The sequence below is a fragment of the Lissotriton vulgaris genome, chromosome 9 (genome assembly GCF_964263255.1).
Source record: "Lissotriton vulgaris chromosome 9, aLisVul1.2, whole genome shotgun sequence".
Classification (NCBI taxonomy): Eukaryota; Metazoa; Chordata; class Amphibia; order Caudata; family Salamandridae; genus Lissotriton; species Lissotriton vulgaris.
The window spans coordinates 1,047,040,724-1,047,065,453 of record NC_141697.1 but is presented as its reverse complement, the minus strand read 5'-3'; the positions used below and the strand labels follow the sequence as shown (position 1 = coordinate 1,047,065,453).

Below are 24,730 nucleotides of genomic sequence, written 5' to 3'. Positions count from 1 at the left end.
CCCCCTCGTTGCTCGTGCTTGCTGTCCTCCCCACCCCCTCGTTGCTTGTGCTTGCTGTCCTGCCCCCTCGTTGCTTGTGCTTGCTCTCCTGCCCTGCTATTGGCATTGTAAATGACAATGCCATTTATTTCTGTTTAAAAAAAAAACATAAATAAAAATGTCATGAGCAATGCCAATAGCTCTAACTTTAAAAATGCCGAGACCATTACATTGTAAATGCTTGTCTCTACCTGAACCCAGGACTACCAAGGTGACTACAAGAGCTAGTTTGCTGGCATCATGTTCAGAGCCACAGGGAATTAGCGGGCATCTACCATCTTGAACTCGCACGTCGACCCAACCCAACGGAGTCCTTAGGCTCCCCCCCACCCCACCCTCCCCTCCCAAGTGAGGAACCCCCAGCAGTGGACACTTGGGGGGGGGGGGGGTGCTAAAGGTGTCCAGATAAAAAAAATCCAAAACATGGTAAGCTCTGACCAGACTGAATCCACTTCTTCTGTTCTACCCACACTCCATCCCAGTTGCCCATATTTTTCAACTTTGAATTGGTCTTGGACGACTTGATATCCGAGGTTGGTGCTTTGATGTTTAAGGTGCTAATTTTTACTAAAATCTTTGAAAATTCATAGCTCCAGTACTGCTGTTTGGATTTTGGTTGTTTTGGTGTCAAACTATTTATTTAATTTTACACTATTTTTCTAAATTGGTGTGGAATTTTTCTTCTGTTATGTTTTCACTTTATTACTGTTTGTGTGCTGCAAAAGTACTTTACACATTGCCTCTTATTTAAGCTTGTCTGCTTTTTGTGCCTAGCTACCCAGGGTTAAGCACAGGTTAATTTAGTGACTTTTTGTGGTTCACCCTGCCAGGGTTTGCGGCTGTTGCTTGATCAGGGCTAACACCCCTGTCAACCTGAACCCAATTTCTCACAGACTAATTGTGACAGTACTTTAATGTATTGTTCAGAAAGTTGCACAGAGAGTTATCCTAAAGTTTAGGTCATCGAAATCTTGAATCCATATTTTAGCAGGTTTTGGATTCAGTCGGGTTTAGTCTGCCTAAGGACGTTCCATCTGGATTTTTGGATTTTAACTCTGTTATGGAAAATGTTTGTTTTCATTTAGCACATATGACATATACATCTGAACTAACATATCTGCACTGACAGTGGTAGGCAACAATCATAACTGAACAAGTGAACGGTATAGATACTGAGAGTTCCACAAGCCAGCTACCTGACTTGTAAAAGGGCCAAGCGGATGATAAAAGACTTGAAAATGATTGACCCTGAATAAAGTGAGCCAGTGAAAGGAAAAAAACAGAACCTGCATATTACTTACATTTGCCTATTATGGTTAACTACACAACCATCAATTTACCTCCACGCACTGATCATGATCCGATGTAACACCATAGTAAAAACATTAATGACATGGCTGGTGCTTCATACAAAGCAATTGGCTCAGGAAGGATGACCTGTGCCCATGTCATCCATGAAGAAAACAAGGAACATAGCTTCTAGCCCTGCAGTGTGTTTGTTAGATACAGGGTGGTGGCCATATATTTCACAAAGGGCCTGTGACCTCGACCATTGCCTAGGTGTGGTGCAAGGCCTCCAGGCACGTTGGTCATGGTGTGTATTATCAATGATGATGTCAAAGTTTCCATTCCTGACCTCATATGTGATGCCATGAGTAGTGCATGAGTGGCTTTATGGTCAGGATATTTCATAACAGGTAACTTTCACAGTATTTTTAAGGTCTCTTTTGTAACATAACATTCCTTCAATTTAGGTTTTCAGGGACTTTGTCCAAGTTTCTTATAACCTAGGGTATTGTGTGACCTCAGTTGAGAGCAGTAACACCCCATTAGTAAAACTGTTTCATGCTTGCATTTTGTAATGATCTACTTAGTCTCCTGCCCGCAAATCTGGCCTGTGGCCATGCCATTTGTGTACTGGACACAAGGCTCTGACTTCAGTTCTGGGCCCCCATTATCCCTGCCAGCAGTACCTGCTGGATGCTGTCCTTAGTCACGCCTTGTGTGTGTTAGACACAGGACTGATCCTTGGCCATGTCCCATTCCCATTACTATATCCTTCATACCCACATGTCATGTCATTTGGCCATGCCATCATGTGACTAGTTCTCGGGCCTAGGCTGGGGATGAAGTCAAATATCATGCTTTGTGCTTGGTGCCATTTTTCTCAGTACCCTGATATGGCCCTGCCTTGCAGATTCTGGGCACAGGGTGTGGCTTTTATCAATTCACTGTAGCCGATACCAAAGCACAAAGAATCGTTAGAACACAGATGAAGGCCAAGCTCTGCGTCTTCTGGGCATAGGGCATGGTTTTGTTCTAAACCCTGTGAGTGTACCCACACTACCTGAAGGGTATGACCTGCAAACATGCCTGTAAGAAGTTTTCATTTTATTTGTGATGGACAACTGTCCACCTCAAGGTGTAAGTTCACCACCTGTTAGATGTCACACAAATTTGATAAAATAAACCTATGCACAAACCCAAGTAGCATGACACAAAGCAATGAGATTTAAACCAAAGGCAATGTGTAAGGCCTTTAAGCATTGCATAAACAGGAGAAAAAGTGACACAATAACATTGAAGAACCAATTTTATAAAAAACAACTAAGATCCAAAACGGGGAACCAGAGATGAGAATTTTCAAAGATTAAGCACCAAAAAACATAAAGCTCCAACAATAATCAATATGACATTGAAATACAGATGGATGAACTGCCTGAACTCTGTTGCTATTGGTTTGAGCATCAGTGATGAAACTACACAGTCTGTTTCCACCTTTATGCTTTAAGCCACCGGTGTTTATGTGTTATTTATTGGGTCCTTGTATATCTTCTGTATCTATTTATTACCGTTCTTGTTTCACAATGTTTTGTTTGGGTGTGATTATTTATATTTATATATGCGCTCTATATGTCGTGTTTCATTCTCTTTCTTTCTTCCTTCTCTGATTCAGTTAATTCTCTGGCAAGTGCAATGTATTAATTGCTGTATATTCCGTAGGTTGCGGTTAGCATATATTGGCACTTTATATGCATTTACTTATAATTAAGTTTGATTGTTAGTTTGAGTTTTTATTTCTTTTTATTTGGAGCATTGATCTGCATGTCTGGTATTGTTTTGCTTCTTTTGTATTCCATATTCCATTCCTGCCCAGGTCTTGTGTGGCACCTCTTTTCATCGTAGGGAGAACTTACGTCTGACATTAAATTGTTTTTGCTTCTATTGAACCACATATCCCATTGATTCATGGGTTACGTGTGATGCCTTTCTCGCACATCTCCCTGTCCATGATTGGTTGGGAGGTTTGGTCTGTTCTACATATCACATCTGTTCTTGGTTTTCTAGTAAAGCCTTATGTGCCTTCTCCTTTGTGTTTGATTTCATGGAAGGAGTTGGACTTTATAATTCGCGTGGGCATTCCCACTCCTCCTTGACTATGCCTTTCATCATGTTGGGGCATGATAGACATCATACTCGCAGGTTTTTCTGCGAGGTCCCCGTTGCCTGCATTTTTGTATGTATTTTGCTATGGGCTGTATCTTCTGAGTGTTGTTCCCCTTTGCTGGTCCCTTCTGGCCTCATCTTTTAGGCAGAGGGGTTTATTTAGCTTGTGGTAGTTCAACTTCTGGCTCGCTTTGCCGTTTGAAATGCGTCGGTTGTGGAGAGTACGTGTCCCTCCCAGCTGCTACTATTTCTCTTCCTTTAAGTTGCAACGTCTTAGTTGAAAGGCCCAGCAGTATCTAGTAAGTTTTTACAATTTGAATTTTAATTTGCTTAAGTGATTGTTCTGCATTTTCACTGTGGTGACTTAATTTAGTTTTCACTGTGGTATTTAGTTAGATTTGCTACTTCTGGCTCGGTTAATCTCCTTTATTGGAAATCCTCTCGCCTTCAGGTACCCGTATCCATAATTTGTCTCCTTACTTGATTGCTTCATTGGGCTTTAGTGCCTTCATACTTTCTTAACACTTGTGAATCTTTTTAGGTAGATTCCCGCCTTGATGTACTTTTTCTCCAACATTGTTGTTCTATTTAGCTGAACTGTTTGCTAAGCCTTGTTGTGGAGGTGATAATGATGGAGCGGTAATTTCTACTGGTAGTTTCTCAATGCAAAACCTTCCTGCTACCTCTAATTTACCGCTCACAAAGTGTTGGGCCCTTCACACCATGTAATACCTTCAGGAGACTTTAAATAAAGATGAACAGTCAAAAATGCAATTATTATTTTAAGCCAATAAAGGGAGTTGTTGAGTGTTTAAAGGGTTTTATTTTCTAGTAAAAAGTTAATTTTCTCTGACCCTTTATTCATTAATAAAATATCAATCAGGTTACAGAATTTGAAAACCAGGAAAAATAGCATTAATACAGAACACATTACAGTCTGCATATAGGCATAACATGTAGGAATGTGGCGCAAAATGTCATTCAAGACTCAAAGAGTTTCTAAGAAAAATATAGTCTTGCAAGGCTAATCAAAAATCAAATAGTTTGCAAAAATCTCCCATTAAGAAAAATAAATGCATAAGTCAAATAAATCTTTTCAGACCTAATTAATTAGTCTAAGCATAACTTGAAGTTTAGCATCTAATTCTATTTAATCAGCTGTTCTTCTGCATCTGTCTGTGTCTAAAGAGCAAGCAGGGAGTGAGATAGCCCGCCCTTCACGAGACCTCAAAGGAATGCGGCCTCAAGTGCCAAGATATGACGTGGAAGCAAGAAACCTCCCCCTGATTCTCCTCTGACGCCCCTGCAGCACCCGTGACGATCTCGTACCTAACCCATAGGCTGTCTGGCCTAATCTGTTCCTTCTCTTCAAGAGCTCACACACCCCCTAATGAGCCTAGAAGCCAGTTGAGCTGAGAAAGCCAGCCCCTGTCAGTTTTTATACACAAAATTTTGGCAGACTACACAAAATGTTGCATTTCAGGAAAACCTGTATGTTGATTGGTCAGTTATGATGGCATGAGTTTGCACTTTCCTGACGCATTAAAAAAAACAGTTTTAACAAAAAGAAGCATACATGAATAATACATTTATAAACATTTGCAACATTTACTAGGGAAAATGTTTCATTTTAATTCTTCCTTCCTTTTCTCAGCGCAGTAGGACGGATACTTTAGTTAGCTGGTACATTGGCACAATCAGAAGAATGTACAGTTCAAGCTGTCCTTCACTTCTTGGCATGAGGAAAGCTGCCACAGTCTGCGCATGCTCCCTTCTCATTCAAAGCAAGCCATAGCTTTTGATGGTTTCACAGGCAGCCATTTAATGGTAGGCCCCAAAAATAAAATAAACAAAAAGATAATGTTAATTTCATGTAAATCAGCACATTATGTTTCCAAACTCCATACTAATACTCATTATAAATGTTTTCCTAGCCAAGCTACTAGTGTAAAGCAGCTTTTCTATTATTTATGACAACATGTAAAATAAATGTGCAATGTGCAACAAGAGGTGTTATTAACTGAAAATATTTATCAAAATATGCAACAAGTCAAAGTCTATTAAGACAGAAATAGTGAATGTAGATTGCATGGGATGAACTGGGAAGAGAGAAACATATTCTATTAATCTTCAAAGCTAAAAAGGCCACTTTTCTCTACATTGCAAAAACACATGTTAATTCAGAAAAAGCATTTCAGACTAAATAGGCCTCACTTTCATGATTTTCATGTGCCATGGTTTTAATTTGCACCAAAAGGTGCGTGGCAATTTAAATGCAGTTTGTCTGAAGCACAAAAAAATAAAACCATGCCTGACTGCAGATGAAATCTGCTCCATCAATCCACCCTTCTGATGATTCAAATCATAATAAATTGATTTATAATTCATCACACATATTTCATTTTCACAAGTGACATTTTTTTAAAATTGCAAAAGCTGAGCATATAACAATGTTACATCTATTTCTAAGGCAAACACAAGTCTATCTGTAATCAGATCATATATAGCCAAGCTCAAATGTTTTAGTGCAGAGTTCTGTAAGTAGCTTCTTGAAACAGTTAGTCTTCTTTAAAATAAGTAACTAAAATAATAAAAAAGAAATTCAACAGGACAGTTTCAGCATTTCTTTTCTCTTTGTCATCAGCTTGCCATCAGAATGGCTCATTGGCATTCTGTACCTTTTTCAATGCAAATTAGACTACTTAGGTGCTGAGAAACTCGGACAGAGCACCATCAATCCTTGGCACTTTTTCAATCAATGCCTTTCACTCTTATTTTCACTTTGATCAGATTCAGATGATTCACCACTTCATCTCTCAGACCAAAGCTGTTGCACCATCCATTATGCAGATCTTGTGTAGCAGCTGCAATCTGGTGAGAAACTGCACACTGTACATCAACCAGACCTACACAGCCATGGCTAGTGTTCTCCTCAGTGTTTTCCACAAGTGCATTTGCATATGCATTTTCAAGCCACTTTGGTGTTGGTGAGACACCGTCTTTTGCAAAAGGTAACTCAGTGCTGCCATTGTGTTGCTTTATCATGCTTGACACTTCAGGCAGATAGCTGCAATCCATTCCTTGTCCAATCTGTTGTTCTGCACTCATTATCTTTGTGACCTCATTATAATCTGATTTCAGAGAAACTGGCAATCTATACCTGGGCATCAGTCTTTGCAATAACACTTTTGCCACTTTGCCTTTGTCACTTTTCCCAAAAATAGTTCTGATACAACCCTGTTGTGCTGCTTCAAAAACATTTTCTTGAGCCTCTTTTAATTCACCTGTGAAGATTCCATAGAATGTACATGCTAACAGAACACAAATGTGTGCAACTGAATTAGCATTTCTCTCTCCCATGACAACAGTGACTCTCATTTGAGCAGATATACTGCATGTTATGGTAAGGGCAATCAATTTCGAATTTTGGACTGGGGCAACTACTGAGAGCCATGAAGCTTTGACAACATAATGTACAAGGAGCACAGCATGTGCTGCTTTTGATGTGTCACCTTTCAAACATGGGCCATCTACAAAATGGACATTGTTGGGCTGACTCAGACATTCATCATTAAAGTCTGAATTTGGCTTTATGCATATTTTCATGATATTTAGACACTCATTTTCATTTTCATCACAAACCAAATCATTTGCTGACATTTCTGTGAAGTTAGGGTCAAAGGTCATTGGGCAATACATCACAGACCTTTGAACACAGTCATCTTTTTGAATAGGCAATGAGAGAGTGCAGCCCTCCCTCTCACTGCAAATTGGCGTATTTTCTTTTAAATAAACTTTCATTCCTAGTGCTGGGGCGCAACATTCTTTCTCTTTCAACTCTAGGAATGCTTTTGTGCAATTGTTGTCCAATGGAAGCGGATCAGACACATCCTCATGTGTCAGCCTCAGTAAAGGCTTAGCCACTAGGGAAAGGTTTAGTAACCACTCTCTACAGCAGCTAACCCTTCCCAAAAATGTCCTGACTTCTTTCTGAATTTGAGGTGGATTTTTCTTAGAAATTATTTCCACCCTTTCTGGTGACACCTTTCTACCTCCCTTTCCAATTTTGTGTCCCAGATATTCATCTGCTTTTTGACAGTACTCCTGACTATTCTCATGCAATGGCACTGTTACATGGACTTTGCAAAAATCAATAAAAGTAAGCCATTCTTCAGCACATGGAATGTGAAAAAATATATTGGCTGGATTCGGTACCACAGGACAACATGGAAAAAATATGCTTTTAATCTCCTGCACTATTCTGTTCTTTTCATTTATTTTCTGTGAACCTGTGATCAGAAAGTTACATAAACTTCTAATCAGTTCCATCAAAAATCCTTTTATTGGTAAAATTTCTGCAACTGATGGTATTCCTGAATACATGTCATTTGGTTCTAATTTTAATAAGACATGTTCTGCACATTTTATTAATTTGGCATCATTCTCTGTGAACTCTCTTATTTCTGTGTTTATTTTTTCAAAATCAGAAGGTAATTTTTCAACTGTCTTTTCTGAAAATAATGCTACAGCTGTCTCTTGTTGGGCCATTTTAAAATATACATCGTCATCAGGAATCTGAAAAATAACACTATCTGGTGTACAGTATTCTGTGCTGTTTAATTTGCAAAAGAATAGTTTTTCTGCTAGGCCAGAGTCACAGACAACAGTTTTGCAGTTTTCCTCAAATGGGCCTAATTTTGGTGCACATTTTTCTAAAACTGGGTTTGTAATTTGTTTGTTTAAAACTCCTGCATTTAAATCTGGACTTTCCACTGCCTTCACAATGGACTTGGTAAATTCAGAATTGCGAGGGTTAAAACTCTCATTTTCAAACACAGCAACCTGTTGGACTGTGTTCTGATTTTGTCTCTGTAAATAATTCACATTTTCTCTGGACATCTTATTTAAATTAATTTGAGCTTTTTCCATATTTTGTGGGACCATCTTTGCTTGGGCTCGGAAAATTCCTGCCATAGGTACCTGTTTCTGAACTGACATTTGCATTTGCTTAGCTGGTATATTTTGCATCTGCATTTCTCCATGTTTTTGTGCATCATGTTTAAATTTATTTTTCTTCTTCCAATGCTCAAATCTGCTATAAAGATGGCAAAAGGACATATTTTCCAGCAGTACAACATCCATCCCTGAATTTTCACAAACCAAAACACCTTTACTTCCATCATGTGTTCTGTAAATCTGTACCCAATCAACATCCTTTACTGGCACTCCACCCTTCAGGAAAATAATCACTGCTATATTTTCCTCCATAACAACAGAAAATGATGGTGCATTCATGCAAACCCTTTTCATTGTCTCCTTACTTGGCCTTTGAATAACTTTAGGTTCAAACCACATTTTATTCTGCATGGCAATGTAAAAGAACATTTCCAAAATAATGCACAACTCTTTTAAAATTTCAACAAATCCCTCAACATTTGGGTACCACAGCATAATTCTGTCTCTCAATTGTGGGATTGTGTTCAGAAATGCTGCAAGTTCACTTTTATTCTGTGGCATAGGAACATGCACTTCTCCCACCTTTTCTCTCAATAAGTAAGCAAAAGCTTCTCCCTCATTCTGCTTATTATTTTTCTCAACTAAATCTGGTGGCTTCTTTTCCTTATCCAGTTTCAATGCAAGGTCTGGTGGTTTCTTTTTCTTCTCATGTTTTCTTGCCCATTTGTCTCCTAATTTCTCAAACCCATTGCATTTAAAAACATACTTTATTTCTGCAATGTGCAATTTCATTTCTGAAGAACATATTTTCTCATTTGCTTCATCATCCATATGTACCCTAAAACTTTTCTGAGATGGAAAACTTCCTGAAACATCAGTTTCATATTTTTGAGCCAAATCTGCCAGGCCATTATGTGTAGTTAATGCACATACAACTGTTTCCTTATTCAGGGAAATTAATTCTCTTTCCTGAAACTGGTTCACATTTTCAATATTTAAACAGCATGGACTGGTATTTTCCCCATGTTCAAGTGCTGAATTTAAAACACTACGCTGTCTCTCTTTTTCAGGGCCTGTGTTAAAATGTTCTCCCATGTTTTCTATCTTTTTAATCACTGCTGCTTCCTCTAAGCAGGTTTGAAAAATCACATTTTCAATTACATTAATTTTATTCTGAGCTGCAGATGTTGTAAATACCATTTTTCCCTCACCTTTCAGTGCTTGGGGTAATTTCTGTTCAATAATCTGTGAATTCTGAGTTTCTGAAATAAACTCTGCCATAATCACTGATTTTGCAGCTCTTTGAACCTTTTCAATAGGGACCATATTAATTGGGACAGTCATAATGTTTCTATGCATTATCTGTGCATCTGCAGTTAGCAATTCTTGGACTGAATCAGGCACATTTGAAGCAGTAACACCTGGAGGTATCACTGTCAGTGCTGAATCAACAGGTAATGGGTCAATATAAAATGTTTGCACAGTTTTCTCAATCTGTGTTTTTCTCTGCTCAACAGAAGCAGTAGCCACTGTAGTGCTTACTAGTACACTATTTTCAGTATTTTTAATGGGAACCACATAAAGTGGTGGACACTCAGTTAACAATGCATCCATTATTTCATCACCTGAATCATTATTTATTTGAAGCTCTTTATCATCATTAATTCTCTTCTCCTGCATTTGGTGCTTTACCTTTTTATCCTCACTTGCTTTCTCTCTTGCTACCTTTTCCCATAAGCTTAAGGACTCAAATTGTGCAGCTTTAGATGGTGTCTTTATTTCACATAAGACTTCCCTTAATTTGTCAATAATTTGCAATTCAAAAGTACCATCTTTTGGAAACCTCAAAACACCGTCTTTTTTAGTAATCTTGCACCATTGGTGAACCCACATACATGTATTTAGTCCCAAATTGGTAGACATAAAATGCACAGGTGTTCCTTCAGGAGCATCACCAATAAAAAACGAATTTTTCACTTTACCTCCTAACAGCTTCTTTAAGCCTTCAAACATTTTCATTTTTGCAATAGTTCAATGCAATTTTTTTTCTCCAAAGCTGTCAGTCTCAATTTTAGTCAGTTTTACTCCTACTACTGACCCTCCACAAAATCTTACTGCAATATTTCTCTTAATCAATAACTGTTAGTAACAACATAAATACATTCGCTACTCTGTCTGTTGTGCTAAATAAAGGATAGATTAACATTCACTGCGAGTAACACATTCCGTTTACCCTTCACAAAGTAAGACCTTCCGTTTACTCTTCAAACACTACAGGTAAATCCCTTCCGCTTACCCTTCACACAAGCTCAGAAGAACCTGCTACTCCTTTGGACTTATCCTTCAGGATATATCTTAGGCCAAAGTTTCACCAGCGAACCCTTTTGCTGTCAATCAAGCTCAGAAGAACCTGCTACTCCTTCAGTGTGACCCTTTCTAGGTGATATCAGACTAAAGTTTCACCAGCGAACTCTTTGCTATCAATCACTCACACAGAAAATAGTCCCTAATTTAACACTGCCAGCCCTACCTAGCTTCTCAGTGCTATTCCAACAGACGAGTAACCTCAGTGCAGTGTGGCTTCCATTTACCACCCGCTATTCCTTCCCGGGATTCCACAGGTGTACATACCTGCGTGTTCCAAACAACATAGAACAAGACACTAACTTAACATGAAGAGTTAAAACATGTAATCAATAACCAAAAATTATGTCCTATGAGATTACCAATATAATCAATAAAACCATCAATTCAAAATGAGCAAAATATCACCAACAGTAAAAATCCTTACTATTTTCAACACTTCAAAAATACATACATGCTAGCATATTAACAACATTTCACAACCCTATTGATACTCACACCACTTCTTGCATCACCTGCCAGTACTGCTTTGCCAGTCTTCAGGTTCTGAGCATTGGAGTCAGGAATCAGGACTTGGACATTTATCTAACTTGGGCAATTATTTTATTTCCCTTCTTAAGGTCAATGATCCATTAGTTGAGTAGTTGATGGTGAAATCAATAATCATTAATCACCAAACTAATCAATAATAACCATCCTCTGCTACCAAAAACTGATGGAGCGGTAATTTCTACTGGTAGTTTTTCAATGCAAAACCTTCCTGCTACCTCTAATTTACCGCTCAAAAAGTGTTGGGCCCTTCACACCATGTAATACCTTCAGGAGACTTTAAATAAAGATGAACAGTCAAAAATGCAATTATTATTTTAAGCCAATAAAGAGAGTTGTTGAGTGTTTAAAGGGTTTTATTTTCTAGTAAAAAGTTAATTTTCTCTGACCCTTTATTCATTAATAAAATATCAATCAGGTTACAGAATTTGAAAACCAGGAAAAATAGCATTAATACAGAACACATTACAGTCTGCATATAGGCATAACATGTAGGAATGTGGCGCAAAATGTCATTCAAGACTCAAAGAGTTTCTAAGAAAAATATAGTCTTGCAAGGCTAATCAAAAATCAAATAGTTTGCAAAAATCTCCCATTAAGAAAAATAAATGCATAAGTCAAATAAATCTTTTCAGACCTAATTAATTAGTCTAAGCATAACTTGAAGTTTAGCATCTAATTCTATTTAATCAGCTGTTCTTCTGCATCTGTCTGTGTCTAAAGAGCAAGCAGGGAGTGAGATAGCCCGCCCTTCACGAGACCTCAAAGGAATGCGGTCTCAAGTGCCAAGATATGACGTGGAAGCAAGAAACCTCCCCCTGATTCTCCTCGGACGCCCCTGCAGCACCCGTGACGATCTCGTACCTAACCCATAGGCTGTCTGGCCTAATCTGTTCCTTCTCTTCAAGAGCTCACACACCCCCTAATGAGCCTAGAAGCCAGCTGAGCTGAGAAAGCCAGCCCCTGTCAGTTTTTATACACAAAATTGTGGCAGACTACACAAAATGTTGCCTTTCGGGAAAACCTGTATGTTGATTGGTCAGTTATGATGGCATGAGTTTGCACTTTCCTGACGCATTAAAAAAAACAGTTTTAACAAAAAGAAGCATACATGAATAATACATTTATAAACATTTGCAACATTTACTAGGGAAAATGTTTCATTTTAATTCTTCCTTCCTTTTCTCAGCGCAGTAGGACGGATACTTTAGTTAGCTGGTACATTGGCACAATCAGAAGAATGTACAGTTCAAGCTGTCCTTCACTTCTTGGCATGAGGAAAGCTGCCACAGTCTGCGCATGCTCCCTTCTCATTCAAAGCAAGCCATAACTTTTGATGGTTTCACAGGCAGCCATTTAATGGTAGGCCCCAAAAATAAAATAAACAAAAAGATAATGTTAATTTCATGTAAATCAGCACATTATGTTTCCAAACTCCATACTAATACTCATTATAAATGTTTTCCTAGCCAAGCTACTAGTGTAAAGCAGCTTTTCTATTATTTATGACAACATGTAAAATAAATGTGCAATGTGCAACAAAGTAAAAGAGGTGTTATTAACTGAAAATATTTATCAAAATATGCAACAAGTCAAAGTCTATTAAGACAGAAATAGTGAATGTAGATTGCATGGGATGAACTGGGAAGAGAGAAACATATTCTATTAATCTTCAAAGCTAAAAAGGCCACTTTTCTCTACATTGCAAAAACACATGTTAATTCAGAAAAAGCATTTCAGACTAAATTAGGCCTCACTTTCATGATTTTCATGTGCCATGGTTTTAATTTGCACCAAAAGGTGCGTGGCAATTTAAATGCAGTTTGTCTGAAGCACAAAAAAATAAAACCATGCCTGACTGCAGATGAAATCTGCTCCATCAATAATTGTATTCTCACTCTTTTCTCTAATGCACATTAGTGGTGACTTGTGTTCTTTTTGTCTTTTTAGGTTGCTTTTCTCTAAATGTCTTTTTATAATTTTTCTCGATGACGGCCCTGGTCACTTTAACCATAAGGTCTGAAACGTTGACCCATTTAATATGGACTGCACCAACAGATGGAAATATTACTTCTATAATTTAATTTTTTCATTTTGATTATTGACTTTTTACATTTATTGTTGTGCAGTTTATTATTCCTAATTCCATTTGCTCTTTGATTGCACCTGATTTTTACTAATCTTGACCTGTGCTGTTCCATTATCACTGTATTTGATTATGTACTTGACTATGAATGTAAATATTTTCGGTTCACCAAATGGTGTGCGTATTTGCTTACTTTTCGATTGTATTCATTACATTTTGGCTTACCTATACTGTCCCTTTTCTTCTCTAAGTTTTCCTGAGCGAACCATTCATTTTGATATACACATCAGTCAGAACAATGACTTTCGCATAGTTAACCTGTGGGTGGGCTATTAAGTCAAACCTCCAAGACATGCTAAACAAGTAACAAATGCAAGCATGCAAAGGAGCCCACGCGGTGAGGATTAGGAAAATTACGGTGTTGCACTACACATTGGAGCCCTCTGCAGTAGAAAGTGAAATGTTTCAGTAATGAGCAGATATCATGCCTTAATCTGTGAAAATATTAAAATATGACGTTCATGAAAAGCTAAAGTAGAAAGATTTAGCATGGCAGCCATATTACTTTCAGCCATAGAAAAAATTACTAGCTTGATGTTGAAAATGTGGCCTTGCTGCAGTCACCCCAATTTTTTGCCAAACCATATTTTTGCTGGCTATAGAATTCTGTGTGCTTTCCCCCTGCTAAATGCTTAACATCCTTCTATTACCATGATGAAAATTGCATTTTTAACTTACCTAGCAGTACCTAGGGCATGGTGCCCAAAGTATACCCAAGACTGGTAAGTTAAAAGTCACCAGTGGACTGCAGCCCTTATGTTGCCACTGACTGCAGTGACAATGCCAACATGACTGCAGGCTTGCCACCAGTAGCCTGGCTGGGAAAGTTTTTCACTACAAATTTGACCCATCAAAATAACCCCTCTTGGCATTAATAAGTAACCCTTAACCCTTAAGTAAGACTTCTTGCCCACTAAAACGTCATACATAGTATTTAAAAGTAGGATATGTAAAGGTTTAACGTTAAACATGTCCTTATTGTGAAAAGGACTTAAAAGCCATTTTCACAATAGGATTAGCTGTGCCATAGTAGGGTGTTAATAAATCTAACATTTATTGTAGCATTAATAAAAGTAACATTAATAAATGTTCTCTCCTATGAAATAGCTGCAAATTTAATTATTGAACTTTTAAAAATATTTATTACAAGCCCAATTCATCAGTGAATTTGGATTTGTAATAAGTATTTTCGAAAGATGACTTCTAAATCATCCCTGAAAGCTAAATCTGCATTTAGTTGTCTCCCTACTGCTTGCCAGTAATTAATATTTCAGTGGGCGTGAGGGAGGTGTGAACTTGCTCCCAGGACAGAGACAAAAGGCCTTGGGTATGGGGAGGTATTGCTGTGCCCTTTCCGGGATGGCCAGATGTAGCTCACACCCAGGCCTGCAACATTCTAGTGATCCCTCAGCCATACCAGTGTCCATCACAGGGGTCTCTTGTAGACATCATAGTGTCAGGTTTTTCAGGAGTGTCACGACCTGCTGGACTGGTCTGCTGCTGTATTTCATATAACATTTGGGGCGTACTTCAAAGGAGGAAAACAGAATGGCAAAGCAATTTGTGTGTGTATCCACTGTGTGGTTGCTGAAATCTCCGTTCTGTCCTACCATACATCTGTTTCTGAGGTTGTTGTGGATTCAGGGCCTGCCTACAACTCGATTTTGGTGGTAAATGTGGTAGTACTCCAGGATTACCGTAGTCACTCCCCACTGACATCCCATTCCTCAGAGCCCAGTTTAGTGTGCCACCTTGAAAATTATCAAAGTGGAAAGGGTTAGCTCCGTGAACTTAGATCATTGGTTAGGGTGTCCATAGTGGTCATTCCGACCCACTAGCTTTTGCCAGGCGTATATGTGGCATTTCCAGGCACCAACTTCAGAACACTCCTAGACCAGAGGAAGATCGCAAGTGGACTCAATCTTCCGTTTTCAACCTGAGAAGAGCCCTGGAGGTCTGGACCTTCTCTCTCTTGTTCCCTTGCACCTAGGACAAAGAAGTGGATTCCAACTGCCTTAGGACTTACCTCCTGTTAAAGCTACAGGGACACAGCAAGATACAAGAGGCTTTTCCTTCAACTGCCCATCTGACCAGTGGCAACTGGGCCTGGACTAGACCCTGCTGTTGGCCTCTGCTTGCCAACCTCTGAGTCTCTAATTGCCTCCCCATAGGCTCTGGGGTGCCTTAGAAGTTTACTCCTATTGTGGATTGGGACTAAAAGGACTAAATTCAGAAGGTAAAATGGTTGACCTTGATGAACCTGGTTAGTGTATCTGACCTGCGCTCCATCATGGTTAGTGGCAAAATCTTCCTAGGTCCTGTTCTACTGCTAACATTGACTATCATTGGCACTTTGTGCTTCTTGGCACCATTTCTACTTAAAACTTCAAAAATTCATATTGCTGATTCCTCTTATTAGATTTTTGTCACTTTACTGTCATACTGATTACGAAATTGTACTCTATTTTTCTAATTTGTTTTAGGACTTGTATTGTTTTGTATTTCAACCTTATTACTGTTTTAGTAGTACATAAATACTTTACACATTACAACTACATGGTGTAGTGCCAAAGTTACCAGGGGTTAGTTATCAGGTTTATTTAGTGACTTTAGTGGTTCAACCTGAGGATTGTGATTATTAATTGAGATTGGTACTTGCACCCCTCAACTAATAACCCAATTAATTACACCTGATAAGTAACATCCAAAAACCTATAAAATCACACAAAGAGATCAAGATTTATCTGATTGTATACGTTCCCTCTTTGTACATTTTATATTGTTGACGCACCTGTCTGACTTTGCATACTGTACCTACACCACCTCAACTATCCCTACTCTTGTACTTTGATGCACCTGTGTGACTATACACCCTGTACTCATCTCCTACCTCAACTATGTCTATCCTCATGCTAAGCATTTTAGGATTGCTTAAACAAGTATATGCTCCTTATTTTTGTACTTTTATATTATTGGCGCAACTGTTTGACTATGCACCTTGTACGTACACTTTGATAGTAGACACTACCTCACCTTTGACCTACCTCTTGTATTTGACCTACCTATGTAACTATGCATCTTGTACTTGACTACCTCAATTATTACAGTCTATTACTCTATGACCCCCTTGTCCTTGTAAAGCGCTCTGATATTTGCAAAGATCTTGTTCGCGCTATATAAAACTTTCAAAATAAATAAATAAATAAAATAAATAAATCTGTGTTCACATCTGCATAACAATGCCAATTAAAACGTTTTATTGTTTCTCAATGACACGAAAACCTAGTTATTTATTGAAGACGTTTTGGGTTTTTAAAGGGTTTGATGATCGAAATAGAAATAGTCCACTATTCTCACCAGACACAAGTTTTGTGTGTATGTTTTCCGGCTATGATGGCTCAGTGAACTAATGCACCAATTGAATTGGTCTGTGTTTGACCACATGGTCATTCTCAGATTATCCAATAATTGTTTGCAATGGGTTGTAGAGAAAAAAAGCTTAGTGCCAAGAGACCCCTTGGGGTGAACATTTGCTTTACAATACACATTATGTTTGTGTGGTATGTGGTAACTCTATAATGCTATCTGAATGATAAAGCTTGCACTGCACTAGTTGTCCTATAATAACTTGTTCCTTCAAATATCTTTTTTTTAGGAAAACACGTCACGTCAACATTTTGCTGTTCATGGGCTATATGACAAAAGATAACCTGGCAATTGTTACGCAATGGTGTGAGGGGAGCAGCCTCTACAAACACTTACATGTTCAGGAGACCAAGTTCCAGATGTTCCAGCTTATCGACATTGCAAGGCAAACGGCTCAAGGAATGGAGTAAGTACCCCACCTTGCTCCGGTGGTGACATGGGTGCAAGAAAAATCTCTTATAGTGCCCTCTATTCACACATATATCACCCTCAGTACATATATACTTCTCTGCTGAACATTGGCTCTGCCTGTCATCACCGTGTATATGTACTACCCTATTAAAGATTTGGTCTGTCCTTCATCAACTCATATACTCCACCCTGCTGAAGACTGGGTCTGCCTTTCAGCAACACATATCTAACTGTGCTAAAAATTGGGCTGCCCTTTAGCAATACATGTATACCGCTCACTCACACATTGGGTCTTGTATGTATGTATGTATCGCATACTTTTATAGCACAGTCTGTCACCCAGAGGGTATCCTGGCGCTTTGACTCTACCTAACCTTTGCGCAATCACAGAAATTACTCCACCCTGGGAAAGATGTAGGACTTCAGCCCTTTTTTAAAGGAGGGAAGTTCATTCAGGCTCCTCAAGAATAGGGGAAGAGAGTTCCAAAGCTTGGCGGCGGCAAAACCAAAGGAACGGCCACCCATCCGTACCATCTGAATTTTAGGAACTGCCACCAAACATGCAGAGGTCTAGCCGCTGAGTACCAGGAGAAGAGCTCCTGCAACAGGACCGGCACCTGTCCATGGAGGGCCCTGAACACACTACAAGACGCCTTAAAACAAATACGCTGATGGACCGGTAACCAATGGAGGTCTTTTAGCGATAAAGAAGAAGAGGCCGAGCGCATCCGAGAAAGGGCAAGCTTAGCTGCCATATTCTGTATGCGCTGCAGTTTCCTGATCAAAGTGCTAGGGGCGCCCAGGAGTAGTGCGTTGCAGTAATCAAGCCTGCTAAGAATGATACTGCACACTTCCTCCGGTCTAACTGGGGCCGGAAGCAAGGGAAGAATCTTACGCAATGTACGAAGCAGCATCATACATGTTGCAATGGACTTATTTACAGAACTTTTCACTTAGTTCACATGTTAAAGACCATTCAGAGCACCTGAGAAAGAACTTGTGTACACGAGGAAACAAATTAGATAATGTTCCTGTTTTTAGGAGAATTCTCCTGCAAGTTCCTTAATAAGACAATCCTGAGATACAGTAACGTAAGAATGTTTTGCTTGGCCTTTCACAAAACCCATGCTGTGCGTTTCTTCACTGTCCATTACAAGAGGATGACACATTATAAAACCATAAAGGCACATCATGACACTTTTGAAAAATTGTTTTGGGTTGATACATGTTTCAAGGTCACGTTGCATTATATGCCTTGAAAAAGAAAAAGGCTACATTCAGGGAAATATTTTTCAGGAAACTCACTGGATCAGTCATCGGGTATAAAGAAGAGGTGTGTTGTGGGGGAAATTACCAATTGGAATAATCATGATGTCATTTGGTAAAGGCACTATCCACCCATCAGTCTTTTATGAAAATGGCTTTGGGCTACAGCAAATATTAATGAGTAGTAAATGATTGCATTTGCGTTATTAGTAATTTTTTGTTTCACTTCTGAATTAAGGTCCTAACCGTAAAACGTTTGTGGTTATCATTGAAGATTTTAAGAGCAGCGTAAGACGATTTTGATTGCGCTAGCTCTGTTTTGTGATGTCAATGGTAAATCGCTTTCAAGCTATCATGCGCACTGATGAGTGGTTCGTGAACCTGCAAGAGCTACTAAAAGCTGTGTAAATTATACATACTACTAGCTGCTTAATCAATCAAGAATGCACTCTTCAGGGATTTGGATAGCGATTTATAAATACTATAACAATACAATAAACACAATAGGCATTGCTTATTTAAAAACTGTTGGAAAGCCATTGTGCTCCATGTTATAAATGGCAAACAAGCATAGCAGCAGATACAGATGTGAATTTGGGTGGAGATTCTACTAAAACAGTAAAAAGTCCGGTGTGGGCTCTGCTTTCCGAACTATCATCCATTTTCCAATGCTTTGTTCAGATTTGATGGTATCTGCAGTCCACATCAGGGTGCGTTGATGCTCATGCCACATGACAATAAGAGGGCTTTAAAGATACAATACATATTTTGATTAGTTTGCGCTTTTACATCTCTCCTACCTAACAGCTCTCGACGTCTGCATGCGAAAGACGCTTGTGGACGATCCCAAAAATGTTAAGGGGGCTTAGAAACTGCCTATTGTTTCCATTGATTGGTTTTGTCTCTCTTATTTCCTTTCCTCATAATTGATGGCTTTCCTTCCTGTTCTTGTGTTTGTCCCTCTCGTGGAGCATAGCCTCTTTGACATGCTTTTTATTTTTGGCCTTTATCTTTCCACGCCTCACTTCTGTGGGACAACTTTTTTCTTTTTTGTTAAGCATTCCATGAGAGTTCATACGTGTTCTAGCTCTTTCAGTCTTCTGCTTCTTCCTCCCAAATATCTGGCTTCTCTGTTCTCCATTTTTCTGTGTCCCTCATGTGCTGCACTTTTGTATTCTCGCTCGCACTCCCAAATCGTGCCCCTTTGTATGCCTCTTTTCCCCTCTGTTATCCCCTCTACCATCACCTGGTTCAGCTGGGTCTGGTGACTTAGTGGAATAATGCACCCACTGTAGAGGCCTGTGTTCGACCTCATGGTCACAGGTTCAATCCCTGCTGATCCACTCAGCCTCTCATCTTCTGAGGTCGATAAAGAGTACCACTGATCTGGGTAGCAATAAACATCTGTTATTCAGCACCAAGATACCCTTGAATGAATGTGTGCTTTACAAATATACATGTTATGCTGTTATTTTCATTTTTAAATAATTTTCATTCCCCCTCCACCCCCCACCCAAACACCCGGTCCACTCCCCTTTGCTTCACCCAACCACTCTCCATTGCTTGTGGCCTTTTCAAAATGTTTTTTTTTCTATTTCTTGGAGTTTCCACCAGATCTCATTTACGGCCAGTCTGCTTGCTACGTTTACTACAATACGCATTAGCGCAATTTCATATTTTTATTTTTATTTACGGTGCCAAGTGGCATCCACTATCATTCAGTAGCAAAATGGCATCCAGGTCATTATGAGCGCACAAGTGGTGACTCATACCCGTGCTTATGTCATCATGCGTCCATGCGTTTGCTGAATGAAGCGAACACCAGTAGCGTTATGTCGCATATGTGCGAATCATTATGCATATTTTTTTTTTCCATCAGCAACAAAGCATTTTGCTTTTTAGCAACGCTATCCAACATCACCAAAAGCAAAAGTAAATCACCAGTTTAAAGATGGCTGCTTGTCCTTCCATCCTCTCTTTCTTACACTCAAATGCAGAGATAAGTGGGAGTCTTAAAAGATAATATGGAAAGCTTCATGAATATGAAGCAAGTGAACCTCTGTATCTTCAGCAGATTGAAGATTCTATTGACTATTTGGGTGGATTATCACTGGCGGCTCACTACAATGGCTACTACCAGAGACTGGCAAGAATGGTCCCTCTCTATCTGAACTGTAAGAGGGGATGGGCACCCTAGAGTTTGTTAAAAACGCAATGCAGGTCTCAAACTAGAAGCCACATGAGTTCATATGTGCAGCCAATGCTTCCCTACTGTATTCTTATTTACATTCCCATTTTAAAGATGGGAGGCTGGATGATGCATGCTGATATCTTGGCATCTTTAGAGCAGTGAATGCTGCTTTGGGGTTCAATGGCATCGCCCTAGATGCAACAGATGGGCCTGCAGGTGAGATTGCACCAGGGAAAAAAAAATGGGAGCAGCTGTCCTCTTGGAGGAGTGATTGATTACCCAAGCAGCCATCTCATTGATTCAGTGCTTCATATTTCTCAAGAAAAGTTGTTTGTGTTAGAAGGAGACAACCTTGGGTTCAAACTACCTGTTGTCACTGGTAGCTTTCAGAAATAGGAGTCCTCACGCAAATGTGGACTGCTAAATCTGTTTCACAACCTGTAAACTCTTTCTTTTCTGAAGTCCAGCACCCTTAGCTTACTTAGTATGCATAACACAGCAGTTGTCATTAAGTAAGTGATCTCATACACTATTTTTCTTTTGTATACCTCATGTATGCTTTGCTTCTGGATGTATATCCAGCTTCCATACCTATAGACAGGTTTGTACTCCTTGACTTGAAGGTATGACCCTGCTTAACGTTCATGAATCCACTATTTCCTGGCATATGAGAATGCTGACAACATATGGGCACATCTTGTCTTGGTTAATAAATCAGTGTAACTAAAACCATGCCTAACTTCTTTAATATATCCCTTGAAAGTAAGGACTCTCCACGATATTAAGGATCTCATTTGTAGTGATGGTGGTTAGTTAAAGAAAGAACTACCTTAGCCATCAGTGTTAGAGGTGCCTTAGCATCCAGTAGATGCACAAATTACCAACAACCCACTTTTTCAGTTTTGTAGATCTCATAGAAAGATGGACAAATGAAGGAATAAATGTCACACCGGTTGATCAGATGCGAAATAAAGGTTTCTTTTCTTACAGCGCTTCAACCACAAGTCTTCTCCCACCAGTCACTGAGTGTCTCTCTAAACTACATAATACAGTCTAACCTACCCTACATCATGACTAAATCTGAATCTTACATTTTGCCTTGAATTCCACGCAGTCCCTTTGCCTGGAAATTGAGTACTGTGGATCTGGAGCATATGGAATTAGTGAAGCAGAATGGAGGTGGAGACTTTAATAAAATAGAGCATAAAATTAAGGTGAAAATTATTACAATACAGACTTATTAGTGCACATCAGTGGAAAAACACAGATGATTGAGTCACAAAATCCGACATACAAAAATAATTTTCCTGGATGTAGCTCTTCTATTAAAGATAGAGAAATTTAGAAGCTCAATCTATAGTGTGGGCTCATTAAGAAAAGTGAATGTAGTATTGGCAGGAAATGGCCAAAGACATTCTAGTATGCACATGCATCAAAATAATCTATGTCGAGACCAGTAAAATATGGAAAATAATGTACAATGATATAGGAAAAAGATGGATTCAAATATATTAACGTAAGAGTGATGTAGCTATTTTGCCGACGGAATCACAAGTTAAGTTGTGGTAAAGTGCATAAAAGTCAAATGCAAAGTGGTTCAACAAGAGGGTGGGTTGTTAAAATGCGGTTTGTGTTTTGTGGGTGCTTAAGTGTAGAAATACAGCTTAAAATGTAAGATGGCAGATAAGTATTAGAAATCTGCTATCTGTAAGTTTTGATGAGCTACTAATGGACTTTAACTTACCCCAAAGGAGATGTAGGTATGGTGGAGATAAGCAAAGGACCTTTTTTAATAACAATGTAAAGGATTGTGGCAAAGAGGATAAAAGAAACCAACTCAGGGACGAAGAGTGATTAAACGTGATGGAAAAGATCCCCACCAAATGAGTGGGAAACAACAATGCTTACAGCAGTTTGATCAACATAAAGAGTTTCAAATTAAAGCCTGTGTCAAAGTACAGTATAAATCAATGAGCCTGTGACTGCTCCTCTTCCAGAATATAGTTAGTACAGATTGACCGAAACAGTACATCAAGAGTCACTTGTGAAGAACTGCCCAGAGTCAAGTGATCACACCTAGAAGACGATTAAACTGTCACCATAGATCGTATACCATTCTTAATTCACTCCAGGGTTATGCAGTGCAATGGATAATACATTAGTTAGCTAAGACAATGCATCACCATCTGACATTGACATTGGGGTCTGTCTTCACTGATCCAACCTATTTTAAAAGTAGGCGTGGCTCCAACTTGGCACCAAGCAGCTCTAAAAAATGAAGGACGTAAATTTTCCAACCTCAAAAATGGAGACCTAGTTGCTAGAGCCATGAGTAGGAGAGTTCCCCTCTAGCCCTCATTGGGAGCATTTCAGCGTGATCCTGCGACTGACGTACTCATAGAACGGTCTGACATCAAGAGAGGATCCAGCTCCATTGTGCCTCAACAATGCAGATCTAGTAGCCAGAGTGGTCCTTAAGAGAATGACCCTAGCACCCTTGCGGAAACTGCCCATTTAGGCACAACTGGATTTTGCTTGGAGCAGTTGGCCTATTTTGGGGCTGCAATGCTGCCGCAAATCCAGACAATAGTCTGCTTGATGATTCTTTAAAGTGGTCGCCGATGGGTTATTCGATTCTCAGTGGTGCTCAAATTTTTTACCTCGCTGGGCTGGGCATATTGGGCCACATCCTGCTGTCTGTAGTGAGCTGCACCATAGAACATCTGGAAAACTGACATGACTGCAAGTTCAAAGTCATAAGGGTAGGGCACATGTACAGACTGTTGAGCAATGCCAGTGCTTATGAGTCCTAGTCCCTCAGCTTGTGAATGCAGAGATTGGTTGCAGCATCCAGGATCACAATAGACTGCCACTGCTCCTGGAACTGATGCAATCGGCCCCACTCCAAGTGGAAGCAGCGATCCGGAGCCGTCCTCAGGGCAGTAACATTATTAACAAAAGGTGAAACGGAGGCAAAAATAAGTAATCTTGGTATATGCTTGAGATTGGAGAAAATATAGTTTGAGGTTCAGTGGACTGCTGATACAAGTCCGGGTTATAGCAAGGATATTAGATTCCTCACACAGGAGCCAGGTGGTCAGCATTCGTCTTGATGGGACATCTTACATGTATAGTTGTGGGAATTCAAATAAAACTTGGCGTATTTTAGATCCATGGCTGCAGGAGCAGAGCAGCGAGCATTCATCTTGGAAGTTATACTGCCTAAATACATTACAGGGTATTTTATATGCTATGTGCTGAGCTGAGAAAACCGGTAGCAGTTTGTAAGATGGAAGCTCAAGTTAAAAAAAAAGGTGTAAATTTGTTATGAAAATATCCAGGGATTGATTATTTTGCAGGGTGTACTCTCCAACAAATGCTAGCATTATAATGAAACCCAATTACTATGAAGTGTGAAGCTTTCCAAAAAAGGGAGCACTTGTCGTTCAGCTCATGACGTTTTCCTGGACTCACTGGATAAACCCTTCAATAGATCCCGTTATGGATTAGCCGCGATCAGGCCAGTTGCAATGATTGGTAAACAGTCTCCATATTTACTATTAGGAATTGCCCAATCTTTCTAAATTTCTGGCTGGTGTGGTTAGCAGTTGATGGCTAAATATGTTTTCCATTCTGTGTCAGTCAAACCTCTTATTTGTAAATTTACGAGATATTTGTGCTCTGTGACTTTATTTATTCATAAGAATTGTTAATTAAACAATTCTTATGAATAAATGATGTCTTCTCAAAATTTCGAAAATATGTCCAAGTCGAAGATATCTCAAAGGAAGTGTGCCTTCTCCACGTTTATTCATGCAACATTAAAGAACCTGGTTTGCTTCAAAACATCAATGTTTGTTTTTGAACTTTTAAAATAGAGGCTGCATAGCATTCCCTTCACTAATCCTCCGTGCACTGTGTTTTCGTTTGGGGAG

At 39.2% G+C, this 24,730-nt stretch overlaps 1 protein-coding gene across 4 annotated transcripts in view; it reads left to right on the top strand.

Annotated features, from left to right (window-relative positions):
* The window catches only part of RAF1 (Raf-1 proto-oncogene, serine/threonine kinase), a 415,567-nt gene that overhangs the window by 326,794 nt on the left and 64,043 nt on the right, over nt 1-24,730 (top strand). For all 4 annotated transcript variants that reach the window (XM_086938972.1, XM_086938971.1, XM_086938970.1 and 1 more), the window contains one exon: nt 17,157-17,333. In XM_086938972.1, the coding sequence (XP_086795098.1) occupies nt 17,157-17,333 (177 nt within the window). The remainder of the gene's footprint in view (nt 1-17,156; nt 17,334-24,730) is intronic.